The sequence below is a fragment of the Bipolaris sorokiniana genome (assembly GCF_000338995.1).
Source record: "Bipolaris sorokiniana ND90Pr unplaced genomic scaffold COCSAscaffold_5, whole genome shotgun sequence".
Lineage (NCBI taxonomy): Eukaryota > Fungi > Ascomycota > Dothideomycetes > Pleosporales > Pleosporaceae > Bipolaris > Bipolaris sorokiniana.
Window position 1 is genome coordinate 1,776,466 of NW_006911899.1, and position 24,145 is coordinate 1,800,610.

Consider the following 24,145-nt stretch of genomic DNA (forward strand, 5'->3'; position numbering starts at 1 on the left):
TAAGAAGAAGCGGACATGGCCAATGACATCCTGTAACACGAGCAATTTCAATATATGCTGCTTGGAGATTGTATTGCGCAAAATAGCGTCATCGCAGTCCAATGCGTGATAGATATTGAGATACGATATTGCTAGTATGGATCAGACAGAATGCCTTTTACCCACCATTTCTCTATGCATAAGCGCTCTCTCTGTCTCTCTCTCGGCGCACGTGCATCTCGTCCACTTCCATTTTTCGAAATCTTACCCCCAGTACCGTCATCTACCGTCGTCATCACCACTCATCCGCATTACCCACACTAGCGTAAAACCCGACGCCTCTGACTTCAGCCCAGACCCTTGACCACACCTACGTAGTTGCCCATGATTAGAATAGCTTTTGCATTTGTGCACTAGAAAAGTGGTCTGGGGAAAATGCGGGGAGAGGAGGAAAACAAGGGGCTTGGGCTAAGACGGGAAGGAAGCGTGGCGCACGTCAGAGGGGTGGGTCACAGGTCTATGATGTGGTGAGCGTAGCGTGGCGTGGCGTGTCGGTGTGGTGGGAATCGGGTGACGCTGGGATTGTGTGGAGCGATGTGTGGTGTGCTCACGACAGAATATACAGATGCATTGATTGATATTTCATTTTCAATTTGTAAAGAAATAGTTAGATAGATATTGGGTATTCGAAATTGGTATTAAAAAAAACGTAGAGTAAATAATCCACCATTATTTACGGTGGTTTGCATATCCCGATGCAGCAGCCAGATGGAGTGCTGATTTTCATGACAAAATTTTTTTTCCTCTTCAAATCCATCAACTCGTATAACGATGCGCTGATTTACAGAGCAACGGGAAACTCATACATGGAATTGTTCGCGTATTCTTAAGCGACGTGACCAGCCTCAGCGCGAGCGGCAGAGTTGTCGACCTTGTTACGACGCTCACGGCCCTTCTCTGACCAGGGGAAGTGGGCGACGGGAATAACGAAGAAGCTAGAGGGAAAATAGTTAGCATACTGTCATGTCGTTGGATACATAGTAAAAGACCAAAAACATACCTGTTGGAACTATCCGCAATACCAGCAAGCGCATTATACCAAGCGGCAAAAGCGGCCATGAGACCAAACGCTCCACCAGCAACAATGCACGACTCTTGCGGGCCGTTGGCGTCGGCCTGGAGGTATCCAATGCCGAGGAGCATAAACGCCATGTCGAGGGTGAAGAAGAGGAAGCAGAAAGCGACGGTGGATCGCAGGGTGCAGAGGAAAAGAAGGAAGGTAAATATGAACCAGCCCATCAGGAAGAGACCAAATGAGTTGTAGAAATCTCCGCTCTTGATGAGAATTTCCTCGATTTCAAAGACACCGGGCGTGAGAACGAGGCCAAAGGCGATCCAGAAACCTCCGTAGGATGAGAGTGCTGTAGCACCGAATGTGTTGCCAACGGCCATTTCCCTAGTTTGCATGTTAGACGGGGATTATCGTTCTATTTTACTTCACACTACATACCACATGCCAGCCAGAAGTTGAACAAGACCACCGTAGCCGTACGCAAGCGCTACGACAATGTTTGGGTGACCAATGCTGCGCGTCTTGACGTTAATCAAGGACAGAACAAAGGTGGTGAGGGCAAAAGCCGAGAGACCCAGGGGAGCTGGGTTGGCAAACTTGCGGTTCGGTGGGCGGTAGAGGCCAGGCTGGAATTCACCACCAAAGGCGGCAAGGCGAAGGTCTGGGTCGTTGGTAGCAACGTGGGCGAGAGGGTTGCCACCATAGTCATATGGCATCCTCTGCTTGGGCATTGCTCCAGCGTGATCGACCGCACTGGTGCCGTTTACGCTCTTCTCGAAACTCGCGCCGCGCTGCAATAGGACAGTTAGACATAGGCAACGTATTTAGCAATTGAAGCGAGAACCTACCTCGACGTCGTTGTGCTCACGAGCTGTCGCCATAATTGCCGAGTAATGTGTGACAGAAGGGTTGACACGCTAATTGGTCTGACTAACGGTCAAGGTTGAGAGAAAGAAAGTCTGGGGATGGGGATGGGGGGAGCGGAGGGAGTAATATATATGTTTAGGCCAGCGAGCATGCACCACAAGGATGAGCGCCATGAGCCGTCCTATACGGGCGACTAGCCCCGCGACTAAGGATGGATAGTAAGACCCCAAACCAGTGCTCAAGTGGACCACTCATGAGAGTTCCCCATAGACGCCTCTCCAGGCCGGGTAAAAGGACAGCGTGTGTCTCCACTGACGGTCAACCCACCGAGCGCACGGTGGGCTGACGAACGACAGACAGGTCGAGTCGAAGCCACCTGCGCCGTGGGATCGGCACCAAAAGTTCCCTTACCCGAGGACGGATGGTCGCCAAAAAGAATCAAGACGGTGATTGGTGCGTCCATTGAGCCAACTGACCTAGCTGTCCTCTGTCGCGTGTAGATGAGCGGTTTTGAAGCTCGTCATGACGCGGAGAAATGCATTGCAACGCCAATTCCCAGTTGCCGTGTCGCCCGTCCAAGTCCCAAGCATTACATCATACTGACCCATGACAAGACAATGTCAACACACTTTGTGTACATCCTTTTCTTTTCTTCTTCTTTTCCCCTTTTGAATGCTACCGTTGAGAGCGAGATGCAGTTTTTCAAATGCATTGTATAGCACACGGACTGCTTGGTGATTTGCGTCCTGGCAGTCTGCAGGTTCATCCTTGACGAGGGACCCTGCAAAAAAAATGCCTAGGAGTGGAGCACATGCATCCACGCAAACGCTCGATTTACTCTACTCTGCCAAGTTGGACGCAAAGTCGGTTAGATGATGGCTGTAAAAAGTGGACACCCGTTCTTCCCACGTTCGGCTACCGAGAGAGCTGGATCTGACGGATCGCACTGGGTATGAAAGCGACCGTTTGTTGTTGCGCAACTTTCTCTCTCAGCTCCTCTCATCTGGAACGCAGAGGACAATACTCCTGCCGCTGCATAAGCAATCCACTAGTTGAATAATCCCACCATTGTCGTGGTTGCATGGATTTCAATAGCCGCGGAGGGGACGGGCTGACGGCATTGTGCATGAGGCCTTGCAGCTAAGCTTTGTCCAAGAGTCTCGGCGGCACGACCGGCATATTCTAATATAATGACACAACACAACTTAGGCTGGCCAGTGACCGCATCGCAACAGCAGTCGACACAATATTCGTATCTTGTTGCAGAAAGTTTGAAATTTGTAGCCCATGATCCGTTGAAATGACGAGCAGCAGTTTTGCCGATGTTTCGCGGAATGGGGAACGCTAGCGCTGTCTCTCAAGTTGCAGTCTTGCTGTTCTTGTGGGCCGCAAGTGGAGCAACTCTAGTCATACTCTACACGCTAGAACAAACGGTTGAGACGCATGTTGGCTGCTGCAATCTCCGGACGAACGGGGAGAAGTGTTAAGCTGTTTTCTTCGACCTGCATGCGGCCGTGCCGTCTCCGTTACTTGCGAGATGGATTTGCACACGGGGTTTGCGGGCTTTACATGGGACTCGGTGAGATTGCGCCACATTTGTATTAGCAATTTAGGCTAATACTGAGTGCAGGCCATTTTCTGGGGATGCTGTGGTATTGCTGCGTCGCATGCTCATATGCCCTGACCACAACCCAACAACCGAGGCGTCTTGCGGTGCCTGTATGGGACAGGGCACAGTGCTCTTTTCTAGCAGGCAACACATTCAATAGGCTGCTCTACAATGAATTCATCTTGTTGATAGTGTTGGAGGTGGGGTATATGATAGAATAAGGAAAATCTAGGTTGAGAAATCTCCGGGATGTCGAATCTGCTGCGATCGACCAATATGCTGAGCCCCTTAGAGAACCCTTGGAAACTCGGAGGTCAGGCCCACCTGGACTGCGGAGAGGTGAGATCTGGGGGACTCCACTTCGTCCCTGCGCAAGAGCGAGCCAGAGTTCGGGATGCTTGGAAAGCGGGGAGGAGCCGTCGCCAGCCATGGGACGCCAGAACGACTTCCGGTGATCCGTAAAATATTTCACATAACCTCTGGGGAACCGCTGATGCATGTCTTCATGTTCCCGAGGCTGACCGGTCTTGATTCCTTCTAGATGTTAGGCGACCTGAGTGAGTCACTGTTGTTTGCTGCTTATATCACTGCCGCGAGAGGATGTCTTGAGCTGGTTCATCACACCAACAGTTCCCAGCGAAGCATCCGACGTGGCCAAATATCGTCGGAAGAGCTGATTGCCAAGATAGCATCCGGCTTAGGCAAGCACATATCTATGGTGCACAGCTATAGCTACCACCTCGAAAAATTGGACAAGTCCAACGACGTCGCAATAAGACGGACCAGGGCAGAAAAGTGGCGTTCCTTGTCATTCGGTGCCGGCTTGGTACGAACTTGGCGCATGTCGCTTGCACCGCAGGCTTGGGTGGACATGGGCAGACACGAGCAGTCATAAATAACGGCTACGAGTGCACATGAAGTCAGTCAAATATTATTGAGCAGCGCAATGGAGCAAATATTCGAAAATAACGATGGGTGCGATGGTGTTGAGGCAAATTTGGGGTTGGCGACACATGCTACGTAATGAGGGCGTCGATCGGGGCCGGGGGGTGGGGGGTGGGGAAGCTACCTGGAGCTCAGTTCAGCGCTGTCGGCCTAAGCTTGGAAGCTTCATACTAGGCAACCATCAGTGAAGGCAGCGCTTCTTAATACCTCCACAGCACTGTCCGCCACCCAGCACGAGAGTATCATCCAAATTCATCATGGCAGGAAAAGCAGGACACGAGGACATGGCGAGCCTCTCATACTTTGACCACTCGTCGGCCAAGCGCGTCAACACTGATGTTGTGCTCATCGAAGCTATCCGCTCCCAGTACCCCGAACTCGACCTCGTCGTCGCGCCCCAGGGCAAGCTCAACCTGCTCGCGTACGCCTCGGCGGGCTTTGCAACCGTTATCCCCCTCGATGACGTCGTCAAAGATCCCATATACGGCCCCGGTGTCAAGCAGCGCACCTATGTCCCACCCGCGAGGAGACTCGATCCATACCCGGGTCGCATGATTGAGCGCGTCATCTTTGGCAAATACATGTACAAATGGAAGGACCAGGAGGCTATAGTGTACCTCGCTGAAGGGCGCGACGGCTTGGGGGCATACCCAGCTCCCGTAATGTACTACATCCTGTCCAATGCTGAGCACAAGGTGGACGAGCTGATCAAGGACGCGACCACGTGGGGTTCTGAACTGCACAACGAGGTCTGGGTTTTTGACGGCGGTTACTGGGAGAAGAGCGCCGAGCTGTACAACTCTGTGCAGAAAAGCAGTTGGGACAACGTCATCTTAGATGAGGATATGAAGAAGGCGTTGATCGCCGATGTGGAGAACTTCTTCAATAGTCGCCAAACCTACCAGGACCTCAAGGTACCGTGGAAGCGCGGCGTCATCTACTACGGTCCGCCAGGCAACGGTAAGACTATCAGCATCAAGGCCATGATGCACAGTCTTTATCAACGCGGAAGAAATGGCGACTCTAGGATGGCTGTGCCTACCCTCTATGTCCGCTCGCTGAGCTCTTTTGCTGGTCCCGAATACTCTTTGCAGGCCATCTTTGCCAAAGCCCGCCAGGAAGCCCCCTGCTACCTTGTTTTCGAGGACCTTGACTCGATTGTCAAAGACAGTGTCCGGTCCTACTTCCTCAACGAAGTAGACGGTCTCAAGTCTAACGACGGCATCCTTATGGTTGGCTCTACCAACCACCTCGACAGATTGGACCCAGGCATCTCGAAAAGGCCCAGCCGTTTCGACCGCAAGTACTACTTCTCAAATCCCGACTACGATCAGCGTGTTCAGTATGCCAAGTTCTGGCAAAACAAACTCAAGGACAACAAGAATCTTGAATTCCCTGACGAGCTATGCGGCAAGATTGCAGAGATAACACCAAAGTTTTCTTTCGCTTACATGCAAGAGGCCTTTGTTGCAGCACTTCTGGCAATCGCCGCTCGTGGAGGTAAGAGTGTTGCTGAAGCAGATCGTGAAGCAGAGAGGTGGTCGGGTCCTCAAGATCCAATGAAACTCGGTGATGGTACTCTTCACGCCAACTTTGGCCGGAGAGCGCATGTTGGTGACACAAATGACATGGCATCTGGATCTGACTCAGAACTGGATAAGTTAGAGTTGTGGGTTGAGATAAAAAAGCAAGTCAAGATTCTCAAGGACGAGATGCAAGAGGAGAGAGGAGAGAGCAGCCTGGAATTACCCAGTCGGCCAAGAGACTCGTACCCACAGCCACAGCAGTCGACCAAGTTCAGAGACGAGCTTGACGCTATACTGCATGGCGGGCAAGACAGGCGCCCCCGCCATCCATTGCCCGAGTTTGAGAATTTTTCCAGTCACGCACGCTTTGAGTAACGTTTTGATGATTAAAACACTTGCGCTTTGTACAATTTGCACCATTCTGAGAGGCGCAACAACGTAGATACCGGAAATATGATGATTTGAAAGTGGTGCCATCCTCATGTGCAAACCTAATCGCCATGCAAAGCCTCCTCTTCCATAGCCAAAACTGCGTGCTCCAACTCCCGAATCCGCTGTCCCACCCTCCTCTTCACCTCATCCGCAACCGCCTGATCCTCGCCTTCCAAAACGCCCTTGTAAAACTCCAACAACCGATCTAGCTCTTCCCGTGCCGCGGCCCGATCATCAGGCGCATACGTAGTATTCTTCTCGCTCTCCTCCGACGCAATCTCGAACTCGTCCCTCGCCGTCCCATACAACTCCTGAATCTCCTCGATCGCTGCTTCAACCGCCTGCTGCGACTCTGGCGACAGCGACGACGGGGCTTCCGCCGTTGACGCAGCGAGCTTAGCACGTGCCGTCGATGTGAACGTGCGCACAGAAGAAACCGTATTATACGGCGAGCTGAACCGCGTCCACTGACCCGGCGCCGCAAGTATCGACGTGTTGCGCGCCTGGTACGGTGGGGGCGGCGACGGCGAGCGCGACCGCTGTTGGGTATATGTCTGCACTGAGAATTGCTGCGACGCAGGGTACGACGTGCGCTGTGCTGCTATGGCGCTTGCACGCAGCGTCGTCTGACGTAGTAGCGTGCGGATGGGCACTGCGCCCGATGCCATTTTTGGCGGCGCCTGTCTATGGTAGGAGGCGCGGAACTGGGCGGGGATGGACCGCTGCGCTACGTTCCGCAGTGCCGGAGTCCGTGAAAAGAGAATTTGCGACATGGCTGGTGGTGTGGGTGTGGGTGTAGGTGGAGTGGGTGAGATTGGGCGTGGTAGGCCTGAGGTTTGTCGGAGTTAACGTCGTCACTCGGCCGTGATGGTGATGGGTGATGGCACGCCTTGTTGTCTATGGATGCGGCTTTTGATTTTCCCTTTTTACGATATATGCTGTATCTTTTCTATACACTCTTCTTGTATTGTAATACTTTAAGTCGTACTGTCATCTCAAGTAAACCTAGTAGCTTCGTAGTAGCAACCGCCTAAGCTTGTAGAATACAACAGTCTGGTAAATTATTGTGTTTGATATACGCCCCACCAGGCATGCCTTTATCATTCGTCCAAATCTATTAGTTACTCCTAAGTTGGATTTACCTTTTCCCACTTCGTCAAGCTGATCTCATCTAGTATACCATAGATAAAATCCAAACATTTGTCATCAAAGAACATTGGCGAGCGTAGTCTAGTGGTTATGATGTCTGCTTTACATCTTTAAGGATATAAAGCGCAGAAGGTCGGGAGTTCGATCCTCCCCGCTCGTACGCATCACAAAAACCTTTCTTTTTGCCTTTCTGATAGCTGGGTTCGTTATCGCGGACCTGTTCTTTTTAGGTGTGGGGAAGCTGAGGTTTGCCGGAGTCGGTAAATTCGACCCCTCCTTTTTTTGCCCTAGAAGAACCATGCCCCACCATGATGTCCACTTGCAAGAGTCTACACGTCATAGCTTTGACAACACCTCATCGCAGTTGCATGTATCGTTTTGATATTGGCCATATGTCGTTTTGCATAACTATATTTACGTTACAACGTGAAAAAATGGCATGTTGCACCACTCGAAGCACCTATAGGTTGTGTAGTGTACGTTGATCTACGTCCGTTCCGCCATTAAGCATGCACTCATTCGATTCCAGGTAGTGGTTATCACTTCAGATTTTGACTTCTCAACATTCTGATAACCCCGGTTCGGTAAGATATCTCCTCGACCTTGATGTGATTGCAATTCCTAACATTGAGAAGAACCCGGGCACGACCTCAAGACTTCTTTTTTTGTCAACAGTGCTTGTTCAGTGAAGCACTTGATAGGATGCAGAGCTACACTGTTTTTTTTTCAAGAAGTTAACAGCAAAAAGACCAATCAAGTAGCTGACTGCACAGACCTTGAGATATGAGCACTGCCTGATACTTGCTGGAGTTGACGAAAACGAAGGATTTACATTCAGCACTCCGTATATTCTCATATCTGTCGAGCAGGCTTTATAGTACCAACGCACGCCCCGAATCCAACTCCCGCGCTTCCATCCCCAACTATACCAATGTACCTTACTTCGTCTCCATCGTCAAGGAAGCGTAGCTCAGTTCCATCGCTTAGCTTACTTGGAGCCTTGCCATTTTTTGTAAGCTCAAGCAAGCATCCATGCTCATGCTTCTGCTCGCCCGATACCGTCCCACTAGCAATCAAGTCTCCCGACCGAAGTCCACAGCCGCCGATAGTATGATGCGCTAGCATGTGCCTGAACGTCCAATACATGGTCTCAAACCCGACTTTGCATGTTGTCGTTTGAACTCCATTGCGGATGATTTGGCCTTCCAGTTGAATGTTATAGTTTGCGCTTTTAGGGTCGTCCATGAAAGGGGCGACGGATTCCATGCGCTCTGGGGCAGGTACTTCAAACGGCTTCAAGGCTTCTAGCGTTATGATCCAGGGTGTGATGGATGTCATGAAGTTTTTGCCATTGAATGGGCCTAGCGGATTCATCTCGAGGCCCTGAACGTCTCTTGCGCTCCAATCATTCAGCAAAACAAGTCCGAAGATGTGCCCATCCGCATCTTTTGCGTTGAGAATGCTACCTGGCGCTACAGGCTTGCCAATCACGGCCGCAACTTCCATTTCGTAGTCTAGACTCCGAGATGGACCGAAGATGATTTTCTTTTCAGGGACAGTGTAGTCTTCAATGAATTGGCCTAAAGGTCTGGTGACTGGTGCGCCGGAGAGTGTGATTGAGGAACATCGGCCTGCGTAACCCACTGGGTACTTTTTGAAGGCAGGTGGGTATGAGCGAACCCCCATTACGGCTTCTCCCGCGTTGAGAACATGGTTTGCGGATGCGCTGTAATCTGTAAAGTCGCCGATATGGACGGGTAGGTGAAGGGTCACGTCGTTGATATGTTCTGAGTATTCTTTATGCGAGTTGCTTTCGTAGGCCTCTTGAATTGCAGTTCGGACTTTGGATTGTATGTCTTTGCCTAATGCGGCGAAGGTGTTCAAGGTGGATTCGCGGAAGATGGAGGATAGCGGTGCTGGAATTGCTTTAAAAGTATCTTGTTCAGCGAGCTCTGCAAGGAAAATGACTTCGTCTCCAATGCGCGTGACGCATTGTGGAGTTGTTCGCTTTGATGAACTTGCAACTCCGTAGGGGATGTTGTTGATGCCAAAATGTGAGGCGTAGCTGTCTGCCATTCTGGTTGTAGAGGATTGAATATTGAAGCTGCTTCAATTATTACGAGGTTGTGACAAAAATGCAATGTTTGTTGTATAACTAAAGTCTAGCAGCTTGGGATTACAAAATTCTACCGAGGCCAGGTATCATGACTGATGTTCATGGATGTGTGGGGTTGTAGCTCAATGCTTCGGATGTCATTCCCCACATCGGACCTGTCCCGCTATAGATTTGTAATTGGAACCCGACAAGACCGGAAGGCTGAATGCAGTATTGGTTGCAGATATCAGATACTCAAATTGTCTTACCAAGGCACAGCAACGCTTTGTAAACTTCTGCAGAAACAGAGCTGTATATGCACGATACACTCAAAGTGGTTCGAGTTGCTTCTGTTACACTACCATCTTCACCTCAATTGATCCACAATACAAGATGCCTACCTACCCATTGTCTGAAACTAACAAAACAGGTGCAACCGCCATGCTCGATCTTGGGCTCAGCGTGGCCATCTGGCATAGAGCTTGCTTCATGCCTCTTATCGATAGCAGAACTGGGCACCCGTCCTCAGTCCCCGAGGTGCACCCGTGAACCCCTCTTACGCATTACCCTAAGAATTAAGTCGTACCATGCCTGTTCCCCACGCGGCTAATGTGAACCTCCAATCTAAGTAATACCCAAGTACACTAAGCATGCAGCGAGTCCTACCTAGAACGCGTCGGCCCCGTGTCGGCAGATGCAGATGGCATATTCGTTAGTAAATGTGCCCTCCACATCGGAAGGTAGTGGACGAGTCTTTGGATGACACTGTCTCACGTCCTTTTTTTTGCTACAGTCTATCAGCACTCAATTTCTCGGGAAATATTTCTCTACCAGCAAGAAGTTCTTCATCAAAAATCTCTCTTCAGTCTTACATACCGTCTTATTACGTGCTGCCACTTTCCAGAAACATGGCTCCTCCAACCGATATCCCAAATGACCTCCCCAAGATCAATCGCTTCATCACAACCCACGACCCAGCCACAAAACAGGCCGTCTTTTCCAATGCCATTCCCGACGAGCATAAAGTTGATCCCATTCCAGGGGCAGACTTCCGACTGGGATATGTAACAAAGGGATTTCCTGTCGACCTAAACAACGATGCCGACCTAAAAGTCTACAAACCATATCTAGAGAGCTCACCCGGTCTCGTCGTTTCAGGAGGAACGGTCCTCCGCTTCGTAGATGTAGCGCCAGGCCATCTATCACCAATGCATCGCACGGTATCGCTAGACTACGGTGTCGTGTTGGAGGGCGAGTTCGAGCTAGTACTAGATTCTGGAGAAACCAGGCGCATGAGTAGAGGAGACGTTGCGATTCAAAGGGGCACAATGCATGCTTGGAGGAACCTGAGCTCGACGTCTTGGGGACGGATGATGTACGTGCTTCAGGAATGCAAACAGGTAGAAGTCAATGGTGAGGTTTTGAAGGAAGATTATGGAACGATGCAGGGTGTGCCGAAGTCGTCGTAGTGTACTTGAGCTGGATTTACATTATTGGCTTCGTAAATATCAATCAAATATATTTCTCTGCAGTAAGATGTATTGTGAATGAATTGTGATTTCGATTTGATTACATGCTATATACTTATCACAATTACTAACGCAAATTCCTGGGCATCTAGTAAACGCGTGTCAAAACTTTTTGAATGCAGTCGTGAATTACATCCTGAAGGGAAACCAATACGCTTTCATCCTCGTAATCCCCGAACGCGCATACAGGCAATCATCTAGAGATTTACTGAAAGAGTCTACATTTCAACCATCTTGTTTCACGGCGAGTATTGGGGTACGGAAATCGCTCCGGCTACTAGCGGGGCATTCGCGACGCTACGCAAGTAGTACACTTCCCCCCACATTCCGATACTGCCCCTCTACGCGCTGCACTTGGAACAGCGGCGTATTGCCCGCACCGGCACTCGCAACGCGTCACGACGGATCTTTTATATCCAAAATGTCTGGAAAAATGGTTTTCTTCATACTCCATCACCACCTACACAATGTCTGAACAGCTGGAAGTCAAGGACGCGCACCGCATCGACGAGTCGTCGTTTCCCTACATTTTTGAAGAGAATGCTGCAGTGCCGTTGAAGACATCTTCCAAGGGCATTATTCGTTGCAATGTTTATCGTCCGAAATCAACCAAGGAAGGTACTAAACTTCCGGTGCTGGTGACTTATGGACCGTACGGAAAAGACATTCATTACAAAGAGCACGTAGGGTGATATCTGATTCTTGTTTACAGCGACTGACGTCTCATAGCTTCCATGGAAAATCCTTCTCGGAAGTCAATTCTGAGCACCATTCTGATCATTCAGCATGGGAAACACCAGACCCTGGTTTCTGGACCAAGCATGACTACATCATTGTGCGCGCCGATGAGCGTGGCCTTGGTCAGTCGCCAGGCTTCCTTGACACAATGTCAAGAGGAACTAGCGAGGCTTTCTTTGATGTCGTCGAATGGGCAGCTGAGCAGCCTTGGTCGTCTGGAAAGGTCGGTTTACTCGGTATAAGCTACTACGCTGGATCGCAATGGCGTGTAGCAGCGCGCAGACCCAAAGGCTTGGCTGCGATAATACCATGGGAAGGTATGAGTGATTATTACCGAGACAGGTGCCGTCATGGAGGTATCTTGAGTAATAAGTTCATCGACTTTTGGTGGTAAGTCTGACAAGTCCTCTCTATCAAGAAAATTCAATGCTAATCCAATTTCTTCAGGAACCGTCAAGTCATCACGAATCAATATGGTCGCCCAGGCCGCGCAGAACGAAACTGGGGACCGGACACAGTCGACGGAAACCTATCTGACGAGGTGCGCGCAAAGAACCGACAGGATCAGACTATCGATACTGCCAAGTACAAGTTCCGTGACGAGCTATACTACGCAAGCAAAGAGTATGATATGAGTGATATTGAAGTACCACTTCTATCGGTCGGCAATTGGGGCGGTATCCTACTTCATCTTCGCGGCAACATCGAAGGCTACGTTCACGCTGGGTCTGAATTCAAATATCTACGAATGATCACTGGAAGACACGACCTACCCTTCTACTACAAGGAAGAAGTCGAGATACAACGAAGCTTCCTCGATGCTTTCCTCAAGGGCGAAGATCGTGTTGGTTGGTCAGTAAAGGGCAAGCTACCTCCAGTCGACATGGTTCTCCGCAAGGGCGACGTAGGCTTCGACGACGCCGAGAAAGAAAAGGTGTATCAAAGAAGAACCGAAAACGAATGGCCCATTGCACGAACCCGTTACACAAACTTCTACCTCACCCCCTCCCAAACCCTAACTCAAATCGCACCCATCGTGGCCCGCCCGCAGAAACTTTCCTACGAAGCCCTCGGCACCCTTGACAACCCCAAGCTCCTCCAATTCACCACTGCCCCCTTTGAAGAAGAAACCGAGATAACCGGGCACATCGTCGCGCACCTCAACGTCTCGCTCTCGGCCCACGCCACGGGCGCCACACCCGCCGACATCGACCTCTTCCTGACCCTCCGCTACATCTCGCCCTCAGGCAAAGAAGTCCACTACACCGGCACAGCCGGCGACCCCATCCCCCTCGCCAAAGGCTGGCTTCGCGTCAGTCTCCGCAAAACCAACCCTTCGCACCCCAAGCACCGGCCCTATCTCCCCTGGCGCGACTACTTCAGCACAGACGTGCAACCCGTTGTCCCCGGTGATGTGTACGCAGTGGATGTGGAGGTGTGGCCGACGAATGTGATTGTGGAGAAAGGAGGTAAGATTGTGTTTGAGGTTTCGAGTGGGGATACGCAGGGCAGCGGCATTTTCCAACATACTCATCCCGAGGATCGGAGTGAGGAGCGGTTTGGCGGGTGGAATCATGTGCATTTTTCTGAGAGGGCGCTGAATTATGTTACGTTGCCTATTGTGCCGCCGAAGTAAGGAGGGAGGGGGGTTGGATTGGATGGGTGGTGTAGTGTTTTTTTAAAAAAAAAATGAATGCTTGAGATTTCGTATATTTGGTAATACTCATGTGTTTGACTGCTGTGATAGGTATTGCGAGAATTCAATCAATGTATGGTTAACGTCGGTGTGGTAGCGTTGTAGCTCTAGTGTTTAGCTTTAGGAGTACCTCATAAGTGAATCTGTATAAAGCGCGAGTAACATGAATCTAATTTATTTCATTCTTCATTCATGCCTCAGTGTAATGCACGATTGATGATAGAATTTATTCAAAAAAATACTTGTATGTATATTGAACTAGAAATGAAAAAAAAGCCACCATGGATATCGTTACAAACTTCCTAAATCCACTTGCCAATTGTAAACTGGCTATTGCACATATTCACCAATTCCCAGTCCTCAGCGCCAAGTACACACTCGTCCGTCTCCCTTTTACTTCCATCAACTACGCCAGCAACAAAGCACGCAGCCATATAGTGGTCATCAGTAGCATGTGCATCTCTGAACATGGGGTGCTTCATCAACCTTGTGATTCCTCGTGTGAGACTACCCTTCTTGGCACCCTTTCTGCAGCACCGAACAAACACATCCTCGACGCACTGACGGAACTCAAGCATAGGAGCCTCTGGGGGATATGGCTGGGCGAAGTTGTCCGAGTAGCGGAGCATTTGGCCCCAGTGGTTTCGGTAGAGGTTGTGGACTGCGCCTCCGGTCCCGATGATGATGTATCCCTCGTCGCGGAACTTGGATAGGATGTTGCCGACACGCGCATGCAAATGCGGGTCGAATCGCGAGTTCATACTGATGATAGTGGTGGGTGGACATTTTTCAGGAAACATGCGGATGAGGATGAGATAGGTGTCGTGGATCCAGTCAAAGGAGTCGTTTGGGCGAGCATCAATACCCTTTTCTCGCAGCGCGGCAATGCATTTCTTTCCGCTCTCGAGGTCGGGGACAAGCTCATAGTCCTTGTACTTGCGGGGGTGGACGTAGGCAACGGGGGACTTTGCGGGCTTGGGGTTCATGGCGACGTCGATGCGGTTTACGCCGCGAGCGTCCCAGTGGGCGCCCATCATGATGACGCCTTTGAAGCCGTGCGAAAGGGCTTCGTCGCCACAGGCTTTCCAGTAGTCGGCGGATTTGGACTCCTCTCCCAGCATCATGGTGGAGCCATGGGAGAAGAAGTGGACTGGTGGGACAGACATGGCTACGCAGGTCGTGTGTATGTTGCAGCGAAGATGAGTAGCGAAGTGCGTACTGTGGTCGCCGCGATCTTGGATATCACTTGATAGAGACTACAGAAATGCCGTTGAAAGTGCGGATAATGTGGAGGCTTTACCTGTCCTGGTCTGGTGCTCTATGGGAGAGCGGGTGTGACCCCATAGCAAACGTCGGGATGTGGGGGAGGGGATAGGGATGTGTACGGGCAATACACGTCTTATTGCACCTAGCAGTAAGCCTACCCGAGTCCGACATTGGGCATTTTGTGGGCTCTTCAATAATCAGTGAGATCAGACGAAAACCCGGAGCATTCTCTGCGACAAATATGTTGAGAAAGATAAGGAGTCGTGACCCTATTGTTGCCACAGAAGCGACAGGGAATCGAACTGAGAGCAGGAGCAAAAGCGAGGGCCATGTCCGTCCCTGTGTTTGGGGGCGTAGGTCGCCGCTTCCACAAACAAGGGGGGCGGGCACAGATCAGCCGAAGCCGGGACACGGGCCCACCCTGTCTTGGCATGCGGACAAATGCACACGAGGCGACGGCGACTCGGCACTCTCCCCACACGTAAGCTTATCTCCCTCCACTTCCCACCTCCCGATGCCGTCCCTCGTCAATCTCACCCGATAGCAACGAGCATCCAATGATGCAGGTTAGCACGGCACAACAAAACAGTCAGCCTGCTCATGCCGAGCTCGATGCCGAGCAGGCGCGCCTGTTCCAGTGCAGCACTTGCAAGCGCTCATTTACCAGAGCAGACCACCTCACCCGACACGTGAGAGCGCGTAAGTTTTTGTCCCTGCCTGCTACTAGTACACTACCTACCTGTGGTTGAGCGAGAGATGTGGGACGCCCTCGCGCCCGACGTCCTCGGTGCTCCGTGGACTTCTGGCGTCCACTTTAAAGAGTTTACTGCCACTGTCTGCTAAGTACGAGGCTTGTTCTGCATAGTCGGCGTCTTCTTGCTCTGGACATGCCTCAAAGGTAGTCGCCCTTTCTTGTTCAAACACCAACAAGATGGCTGTGTCCTTACACCCGATGCGCCTGACTTTAGAAACACATCGTCGCATCCTAGTAAACTGACACCGCTTCAACAGACACAAAATCTAAGCCGTACATCTGCCCAGTCTGCTCCAAGGGCTTTGCCCGAATGTGAGTGCTTTGTGAAGATGTTTTGGTCGCATCTCATCACAATCGTCGCTGCGAGACTCGTCTAACATGCTGCAGAGACTTGCTCAAGCGACATGTAGCAAACCACGACACAGAACCCGCCAACAAGCGGCAGAGGCGTGAAATTTCTCGCGACACAAGAGTGGTCCAGGCCTGCGAAGCCTGCTCCCAGAGCCATCTCCGATGTGAAGATGAGAAGCCATGCAGTCGGTGCAGAAAGAAGAAGATACCCTGCAAGGTACCCGAGTCGCTTGCTACAGACCAAAATGAGAGCCACGAAATCGATGCTGTCCATGCCGCTCAAGACTTGCTCGATTTGTCCAATGGCTTTGATTACCCCTCATCGCTGCCTGGCCAGAGCGGGAATGCCAATCCTCCGGCGTCTACAACCTCACAGACACCAGAACCATTCCACAACTCTCAACATCTGTCCATGGTGGACTCTAATAGTACCAAAACTGACTCTGCTGGATGCAGAGGCTCTGACACGAGCACATCAGTCATGAACACCATGCAACCCCCACCCAACACCGGCAACGGGCTGGTTCCAATGAACCATAACTTTGAAGATCAAGACTCTACATCAGCAATGTCCTTTTTTGATACCTCCATTCCACCTTTTGACAATACGCCAGCACAAAATCCCTTTCTACCAGATTACTTCCGAAACATGCCCCCGTTCGACGCCTTTCTTTCTGGCCAGGCTACTCCACGCGGTATATTGGATCTGAGTTTTGACATCGATGTCGGTCTTACTGATCTCGATCTCGGACTGCTTGATCAGTACAATTTCCAGGCCCCTTTTGCTGCCGACACACCGTCCACTGATGCTCAAGGTACCGAACATTCTCACCCAGAGACCGATACGGCACCAGGGAGAGCAGAGGCTTTCAAGCAGAGCATATGGCGCTACCTTCCTCAGAGCTCTCGGAACCCTAGCGCAGATCAAGTAAACTTGGCCTTTTCAGATGCTGAGAGAGATAATAGGCGCGCGCACATTGCACAACGCCGGGTAGTAGCGGAAAAGTAAGCCAAGGCCTATTCATTCAATTTTTCTGTCGCTGACGTCGTGCTTCCTTTGTCTACAGACTTCCTCGCGTAAGCCGTGACCGCTTGATGGCCTTGGTCTTGGGAACATGCACTCCAGAGAACGTCAAGAAGATTGCGTCGGCTTTTCCCAGCGTAGAATTACTAGATGGGCTGATCCAGTACTTTCTCACCTCGCCATCCCTGGACGCCCTCACCTGGTTTCACCTCCCAACCTTTTCCCCCTCAAAACTGAATCCGGAATTGCTCGCGAGTATAGTATCTGCTGGAGCTGCCACAATTCCCGACTTCTCATTGCGAAAACTCGGATATGCTTTGCACGAAGCTTCAAGGATGGGTCAGTCTAGGACTTTTGAAGAGGACAACACAGCAATCAGAGACCTCCAACATCTGCAGACCTTCCTCCTGCAGCTAGGAGTGGGCATGTGGAGTGGTATCAGCCGAAAAATGGAGATTACAGAAAGCTTTACCCAGCCGCTGGTAACAATGCTTCGGCGAGGCGCCCGCTTCCGCCGGTCGACATGGAAGGAAATCCGCCCTGAGCCAGATGAGCAAGGATCTGCATTGGAAACTAAATGGCTCAACTGGGTCCAACAAGAATCATTCCTTCGCTTAGTCTACCGTGCTTTCGAGTTTGATAGGCAATCCTCCATGGCATTACTCAAGCCGCCACTGATATCTTATGCTGAGATGCAACTTCCGTTACAGAGCTCCCATGCTCTTTGGCAGGCTAAATCAGCAACAAGCTGGAAAGCAGCCTACTTGAACCTGCCACCGATGGCAGTAAATAAGCCGTCAGCCATGGAGTGCTTTCTCAATCTAGGGCACCTCTCGCACCATGACCATGCTAGCCTTACGTACCTATACATGATATGGGGCGCAATTTGGGAATACCGCCAGATGTGCACAGTGACATCTCGGTCACAGGCCGTGTCGAACAACAGCCTCATACTATCGTCGCGCTACCAAGATCTTACCAAGCAGCTCGAGGATTTTAGACTCAGCTGCCCACCCATGAACAAGAGCGTGGAGATGACTCTAGAGATTATGCTGGTCCACCTCAACGCACCTTTAGATGACATTCAGCTTTTTGCAGGTATCGAGGGGCAGGAAGAGGCGCGCATCGCATACGTTGGCCTACGGGACTGGACCAACACTCCTTCAGCACGTCAAGCACTCTGGCATGCTGGTCAGGTTTTACGCGCCGCTGAAGTGTTGCCGAAGGCTTTGTTGAACAATTTCAACGCCATTGCCGTCTACCATGCCGGGCTGATCCTGTGGTGCTATGGATTCCTCAAGCGATCCATTGCGCCAGAATCAACACAGATGGATACCACAGTCGTCCTAAACGGAGACGATTCTCTGAGCGCTCGTAAATTCATCACATTGGATCGGGGTATACCATCAATACGAACATATGGTTCGCATAACCCAACCCAGCTAAATGATGTCTGCGGGGTCATGGACGGCCTGATACATCTCCTCCGGACACGTCACGATGCCTCAGAACCGTGCCCACCGCTTGTTGGGAACTTGGTGCAGCTTTTGGAAGGTTTGCGTTCGGCAATTAAATAATCGCCGCAACAATGCACCCGCGCATGAAGTCTGCCAATTATGTACAGTATAATCTTTTAGGTGCCGGTCACTAGTCATTGAAATAACGCCGTGTTCTTTCAGCAATATACCCTCTTATCGGTGGATACGCGCAATCTGACGTGCATGTTCTTTGGTCCCACAGGCGGCTTTATCTCAGTGCGGTAAAATGCACGCGCAACCCGAGGTTCATTCTGTCGGCCCGAACGCCAAGCTGCTTTGCTCTTCTATTAGGTGGCAACGGCTATTAATTGTATTCAGGCCTGGGCGATCTGGACGAAGTGATATCCCCGCATTTCTAAGCTATATGAAGAATAGTTCCTGCACACAGACTCCCGTCCCCCACATTCCGAGTGACCCCAGAATTTGAGATCAGACTGGGGTAAACCCCATGTCGATTCGTCCAATGGCTGGCCATGAAACATGTTGTGACCCTTGTTCGCCCATTCCTGCAGGCTGGGCACCCACACGGATAAGGATGGGAAGTGAGTCTTGTAGCACGGTGTGGTCTATTTAGATTGAGAAGCTTCTCATGTCCACAATCCAGTGATCATTGCGGTTTTTTGGCTTTCCATTCTGATTTGTACATACCATCAGCCGCAATGACATCCTTTAGCGCGGCGTTCAAGCTTTCCAAAGAGGAGGTGCGTAATGCCAGGCCCCCTGGAACTGCAACACTGGTTGGTAAGACGCGACACAGACTTTCGGGGTTGCTAGAGCTGACAACTTGCCTCATCAGAACATCTCGAATGGACAGCATCGCAAACGAATAAAGATGAGATTCGCCTGGTACCCCAGCCAACGTCAGACCCAGCAGACCCGCTGAACCTGCCCAAATGGCGGAAGCTCGTGATGCTCGCGGTCATGTCTATTCACCCTTTTGTGGTGAACTTCACTGGGTCATCGATCTCTAGTGCTTTGCCGATATACGCGTCGACACCAGTGCTTGGTCTCCCTCCAAAAGGGTTTTCAGAACTGACATACCTCATTGCGGTCAACGTCCTCATGTTGGGGGCGGCCAACCTGTGGTGGGTGCCCTTGGCCAACACCTTTGGGCGTCGCCCAGTGATTCTGAGTAGCCTGTTGTTGCTAGTCTTCTCGAGCATGTGGGCAGGATTAGCGACAAGCTTCGATAGTTTGCTGGCTGCACGTATATTCATGGGCATTGGTGGAGCACCTGCCGACGCGGTCAGTCCGGATGTGGTTGGCGAGATATTCTTCGTTCACGAGCGTGGACGTGCTATGGTATGTAATTGTGACAGAAGCTCTTAACATACCAGAATGCTAACGGCGCTATGTATAGGCCATCTACACTTCCTTCCTAGCCTTTGGGTCTCTTGTCGGCGCTACTTGCGGTGGATACATTGTCGGGCCCATGGGTCTTGACTGGCTACACTGGATGAATGTTGTCCTTTCAGCCATCAGCTTCGCTCTCTGTCTTGTATTCCAAGCTGAGACTTTGTATGAGCGCCCACAAACTTCATACACATCCGAAAACGACATTGCAGACAAGGTCACTGCAGATACCAAGGAGAGTGTTGTCGTTGCTGGCTCCGTGGCACCATCCACGTACCCTTCCTACTCATACCTTCGTTCCCTAAGACTCATCACATATCAGCCGGGCATTGGTACGAAATTCTTGGCTCCCTATAAGGTCCTTCGACTACCTGGAGTGTGGCTGGTTTCATTATGGTATGCTGGACTCGTCGGATTGATTGTGAGTGAAGACTACACTGAAAGATTCAAAAAAAAAGACACCACTAACTCGACTTTAGGTAACCATGTCAACAGTAGCTCCTCAAATTGTCGCCAAACCCCCATATCTCTGGGGCAAGGGTGTCGGACTGATCAACATCGGCGGTATCATTGGGACTATCCTAGGCTGTGTAAGTCTTTTGAACCTTAGCAACCTTTCCACTCCAGACATCCACTAATTCTCCTGGGTATTTCAGATGTACACTTACTTTGTCGCTGATTTCACAACCAAACGCCTCGCAAAGAAGGATCAGAACGGCTTCTCTGAACCAGAATCCCGTCTCGTCACCGCTCTCCCCGCCCTCTTCGCCGCCACCATCGGCTCGCTCATCTTCGGCTTCGTTGCGCAGAACCCCTCGCCAACGGGCTGGGTGGGCCTGCAGTTTGGGCTCGGTCTCGTCGCTTTCGGTCTCATGCAAGCGCCATCGGTGGGTTTCAACTATATCATTGAAGCATATGGCGCCCTTGCCGGTGACTGCTTCGTCGCTATTACCTCGACGCGCGCAGTGGTTAGCTTTGCCTGGACTTTCTTCGTCGGCAAGTGGGTCATGCATGATGGTCCGGCGGAGCCGTTTGGCATCTTTGGTATGCTCATGGGCCTCTTCGGCTTGCTTACTATTCCCATGCTTATCTGGGGTAAGAGGCTACGTATTTGGACGGCAAAGTGGGTTCCTCATGGAGAGCCGATTTAGGCTTCTTACCTCAGATATGTAGTGTGGTTTGCATGATTTACGTTGTCTGTATGCACGTATGTATGTATGCTCATTGGCTGGCCTTATCTGATCCATGGCGATGCCCTTGTACATCGGGTAGAATGTTATATAGCAAGAAGAAATGCCTTGATTTACGATGGATCTCAGTGTGGTGTACTGAGCACTTTGGTTACCAATGAATCTAGAAATTTACTCTCTTATCCCGCCTAGGTAAGCACAAAGAAATTGATTGATACATCTACAAATCATATCTACCCGCCCGCCCATCCATACCCTCAATAGAAGAAAAAGAAAACAACACTTAAATAATCGCAAACTTCCTCAACCCAGCCCTAACCCCAAAAAACAACGATGCCCCAATACACGTGAGAAGCGGAATACCGTAAACGCCCAACCCAATCAATATCCCCTGCTCAAAATACCCAATCGCAATCGACTCCTTCCGCTTCGCTTCCTTAATCTCCTGCCTCGCCTTCCCCAACATCTCACTCGCCACCTTCCCTCCTTCCTTCCCACCCAGCACCTTCTGCAGCACCTTCTGACTCGACGGCACCGTCACATACGCCGGCGCGAGCCGCGAAAAATGCTCAACTGTATACCTCTTCTCCACCTCGAAAGAAACCTGAGATGAAGGTTCTGGGGCAGCGGGCCCAAGAAGCAGCGAAAATGGCACACCATTTGCAAACGACACCGCCGCCGGCATGAATTGCGAGAGATACTTTGCCGTTGCGTTGGCACCGAAGTGGTAGCTTGCCAGCAGGGTGTCCTGCGGGGAGAGATCTTGTTCAACGAGGCTGATTGCATGTTCGAGCGATGTTATGGCCGACACTGCAAGAATAGGTTGTGTGGATTTTGGAGGCAGCGATGCTAGATTCGAAAGTTCGACGATGGCGCCGTTGTCACCTTGGGAAATTGTAGTTAGATTCCAGGATTTTGAGGAGGATAGGGTGGAGAAGGAAGATGAGATCCGCGATGAGGATGATGATTTTTGTTGAGTGCTGGGGTTGGAGGAGCCGTTGGCGAGGGAGCCGGAGCCGGCGAGGTAGCGGAAGGAGAGCTGGAGGACGTGTTCGAGGAAGTCTTTCTTGATGAATTCGTTTACGAGGATTATGTCGGGGGCGTAGGGGGATGTGCCGCCGAAGGCGAAGCGGGCGGTGACGAGGTGTGAGGCTGCGGTGGCAAGGTCCGCGGTGCGGTCTACGATTGCGATTACCTTGCCTTGAGGGGAGATGTGCTGGGAGTATGTTGGTTGGCTGACTTGCGTCTCTTGGAGAACTTGAAGGCAGGTTGAGAGGGAGTCGGCGGGTGGGGAGGATGAGATGATGAGGAAGGTGTCGGATTCGAGGGCTTTGGTGAGGAGCTTCCGGAGGAGAGCAGGGAGAGCACGGAGGTTGTTTTCAAGCTGTTTTTTTGTTAGTTGTGAATCAGCGGGGGGAGAATCCAAGAGTGATGCTTACCTTGAGCGCTACACAGGTACCTGCTGCAACAGCTGCACTCAAAGGCGACAGGACCGAAAAGAAAGGTGTATGGCTTTTTTGCGGCTCAATGTATGCAACACCCCACGGAACTCTCCTATCACTAGCATCTTTGCCATTTGTGATCCGGTATTCCGCTTCCAGCTCTTTTGTGGCATCAATGGAGGCATAATGCTCTTTGACTAGGCCGAGGACAACAGCAACCTCTGTAGTTGCTTCCTCATCTGACACATGTGTATCCTGCTTGATAGCGTTTCTGATAGCATCACTGCTATTACGCAGCACATCATGCAGTGACTTGAGCTGCTTCTGTCTAAAAAAGGCGTTGTGGCAGCGTGCTGTGAGGGCCGTCGCCTGGAGGATCTCCAGCGCGGCTTCGGGGGTAATTGGCGACGACGACATGATGAGACTGCAAAACCGAACAAGAAAAAAATCACAACAGAATTTTCGAAGACTGGAGGAAAGCAGCAATCTCTACTACTATGTAAGCGCGAAAAACATCCCCGGACCACACCGGTATAATCTCCCACCCAACCCGACGGCAATGCGATGAGACGACTTTCCAGCACGGAAGCGCGCATATCCAGGCTCCTCCACATTCCGAACCCCAGCGCCCCACCTCATTCTCCCCCTCCGTCCCGCCTGCCGCCGTCTCCGCGTCTTGTCAGCACCGGAACAGGGACCATTTGGTAATCCCGACATCTACGCCTCTCACCCGTGTCTTTCACTGAACAACAACCGCTGCCGCCGCCGCCGCCGTCTACTACTACCACTACTATTTCCATTTTCTTTTTCACCATCCCGCAGGAAATACAGCGACAATGTCCGTAACAACAACCGCAAACCCAACACACTATACCCTCGCCGCCACACTAGCAGACTACGATCTCCACCACACCACAGAAGGCGGTCACGATGCCAGTCTAAACGCGCATGCCAATCCCGCAGCGAATGCGCAGCAGAATCCGAGTCATTGGCCTACGCAGCATCGCCGTGTTCCTGCGTACCGGCCTGTGAATACGCAGTTGGACGAGAGTGAGAGGAGGGTGTATTTGAATGGGATTGAGCAGGCGTTTGTAGGGACTATGTTTACGGGAGTGTTTTTGCAGTCGGTGAGTTCAATTGCCTTTTTGAGAGAGAGGGGAAGAGTAGTCTTTTTTTGAGAGAGAGAGAGAGAGAGGGCTAACAGGGAAACTAGGCCATGTCGAAGATTTGGAGGAATTCGCTGGGGCGCGTGTGGAACGTTGGGTATAAACTTGGTGGGGAGTGGTGAAGTTGTGAATGGCTTTTGGGAGATTTGGGGAGTTTGAGGGGTCTTTATTTATTTGTTTCTGTTGAAAATTGGGGGAATGCAGGGTGAGAGTTAGGGAGGTTTGTTTGTCATTGAGAAGCGATGCGCATGTACATTTCCTCGTATCACATTTGAGATGGAAAACGGCAATCTACTTCATCTGGCGAGCTGCTTAGTAATAACATACTAACCTACATCTTTCCTTTCGATACACTGAATGCATTCATGCTGACATGCATTTTCCAAATGCAATCCAATCTTGCGGTGTGCCACACACGATACAC

The 24,145-nt window shown here is 51.0% G+C and overlaps 10 protein-coding genes and 1 non-coding gene across 11 annotated transcripts; 7 read left to right on the forward strand and 4 right to left on the reverse strand.

The window, feature by feature from the left end:
• Positions 1-605: 605 nt before the first annotated feature.
• COCSADRAFT_35877 (uncharacterized protein) lies at positions 606-2,033 on the reverse strand. The gene is made up of 4 exons (XM_007700231.1): positions 1,900-2,033; positions 1,490-1,842; positions 1,040-1,435; positions 606-974 (listed from the first exon to the last, which is right to left on the reverse strand). The coding sequence occupies exons 1-4, from the start codon at positions 1,930-1,932 to the stop codon at positions 866-868; spliced, it is 891 nt and encodes a 296-aa protein (XP_007698421.1). The 5' UTR covers positions 1,933-2,033; the 3' UTR covers positions 606-865.
• A 2,530-nt stretch (positions 2,034-4,563) lies between these two features.
• COCSADRAFT_311028 (uncharacterized protein) lies at positions 4,564-6,707 on the forward strand. Its single transcript, XM_007700747.1, has 2 exons — positions 4,564-6,531; positions 6,593-6,707. The coding sequence occupies exon 1, from the start codon at positions 4,730-4,732 to the stop codon at positions 6,371-6,373; it is 1,644 nt and encodes a 547-aa protein (XP_007698937.1). The 5' UTR covers positions 4,564-4,729; the 3' UTR covers positions 6,374-6,531; positions 6,593-6,707.
• Positions 6,708-7,649: 942 nt separating this feature from the next.
• Positions 7,650-7,739, forward strand: COCSADRAFT_t36. The gene has a single exon. It is a non-coding gene; the product is annotated as a tRNA-Val (tRNA).
• A 630-nt stretch (positions 7,740-8,369) lies between these two features.
• COCSADRAFT_35879 (uncharacterized protein) lies at positions 8,370-9,708 on the reverse strand. The gene has a single exon (XM_007700232.1). It carries the CDS (start codon positions 9,653-9,655, stop codon positions 8,432-8,434), a length of 1,224 nt encoding a protein of 407 aa, XP_007698422.1. The 5' UTR covers positions 9,656-9,708; the 3' UTR covers positions 8,370-8,431.
• Positions 9,709-10,493: 785 nt separating this feature from the next.
• COCSADRAFT_35880 (uncharacterized protein) lies at positions 10,494-11,203 on the forward strand. Its single transcript, XM_007700233.1, has one exon. It carries the CDS (start codon positions 10,583-10,585, stop codon positions 11,141-11,143), a length of 561 nt encoding a protein of 186 aa, XP_007698423.1. The 5' UTR covers positions 10,494-10,582; the 3' UTR covers positions 11,144-11,203.
• Positions 11,204-11,670: 467 nt separating this feature from the next.
• COCSADRAFT_140340 (uncharacterized protein) lies at positions 11,671-13,643 on the forward strand (the record flags this gene model as incomplete). Its single annotated transcript, XM_007700748.1, has 3 exons — positions 11,671-11,891; positions 11,933-12,331; positions 12,389-13,643. 3 exons carry the CDS (start codon positions 11,671-11,673, stop codon positions 13,575-13,577), a joined length of 1,809 nt encoding a protein of 602 aa, XP_007698938.1. The 3' UTR covers positions 13,578-13,643.
• A 241-nt stretch (positions 13,644-13,884) lies between these two features.
• COCSADRAFT_35881 (uncharacterized protein) lies at positions 13,885-14,708 on the reverse strand. The gene has a single exon (XM_007700234.1). It carries the CDS (start codon positions 14,672-14,674, stop codon positions 13,940-13,942), a length of 735 nt encoding a protein of 244 aa, XP_007698424.1. The 5' UTR covers positions 14,675-14,708; the 3' UTR covers positions 13,885-13,939.
• A 706-nt stretch (positions 14,709-15,414) lies between these two features.
• COCSADRAFT_115173 (uncharacterized protein) lies at positions 15,415-18,732 on the forward strand. Its single transcript, XM_007700749.1, has 4 exons — positions 15,415-15,602; positions 15,915-15,969; positions 16,045-17,013; positions 17,076-18,732. Exons 1-4 carry the CDS (start codon positions 15,461-15,463, stop codon positions 18,607-18,609), a joined length of 2,700 nt encoding a protein of 899 aa, XP_007698939.1. The 5' UTR covers positions 15,415-15,460; the 3' UTR covers positions 18,610-18,732.
• Positions 18,733-19,207: 475 nt separating this feature from the next.
• Positions 19,208-21,115, forward strand: COCSADRAFT_180562 (uncharacterized protein). Its single transcript, XM_007700750.1, has 5 exons — positions 19,208-19,311; positions 19,367-19,872; positions 19,931-20,344; positions 20,403-20,513; positions 20,580-21,115. Exons 1-5 carry the CDS (start codon positions 19,230-19,232, stop codon positions 21,072-21,074), a joined length of 1,608 nt encoding a protein of 535 aa, XP_007698940.1. The 5' UTR covers positions 19,208-19,229; the 3' UTR covers positions 21,075-21,115.
• A 281-nt stretch (positions 21,116-21,396) lies between these two features.
• On the reverse strand, positions 21,397-23,272 carry COCSADRAFT_159504 (uncharacterized protein; the record flags this gene model as incomplete). Its single annotated transcript, XM_007700751.1, has 3 exons — positions 21,397-22,497; positions 22,553-22,979; positions 23,106-23,272. The coding sequence occupies 3 exons, from the start codon at positions 23,270-23,272 to the stop codon at positions 21,397-21,399; spliced, it is 1,695 nt and encodes a 564-aa protein (XP_007698941.1).
• On the forward strand, positions 23,266-24,091 carry COCSADRAFT_140355 (uncharacterized protein). Its single transcript, XM_007700752.1, has 2 exons — positions 23,266-23,682; positions 23,769-24,091. Exons 1-2 carry the CDS (start codon positions 23,392-23,394, stop codon positions 23,841-23,843), a joined length of 366 nt encoding a protein of 121 aa, XP_007698942.1. The 5' UTR covers positions 23,266-23,391; the 3' UTR covers positions 23,844-24,091.
• The last annotated feature ends 54 nt before the right edge of the window (positions 24,092-24,145 follow it).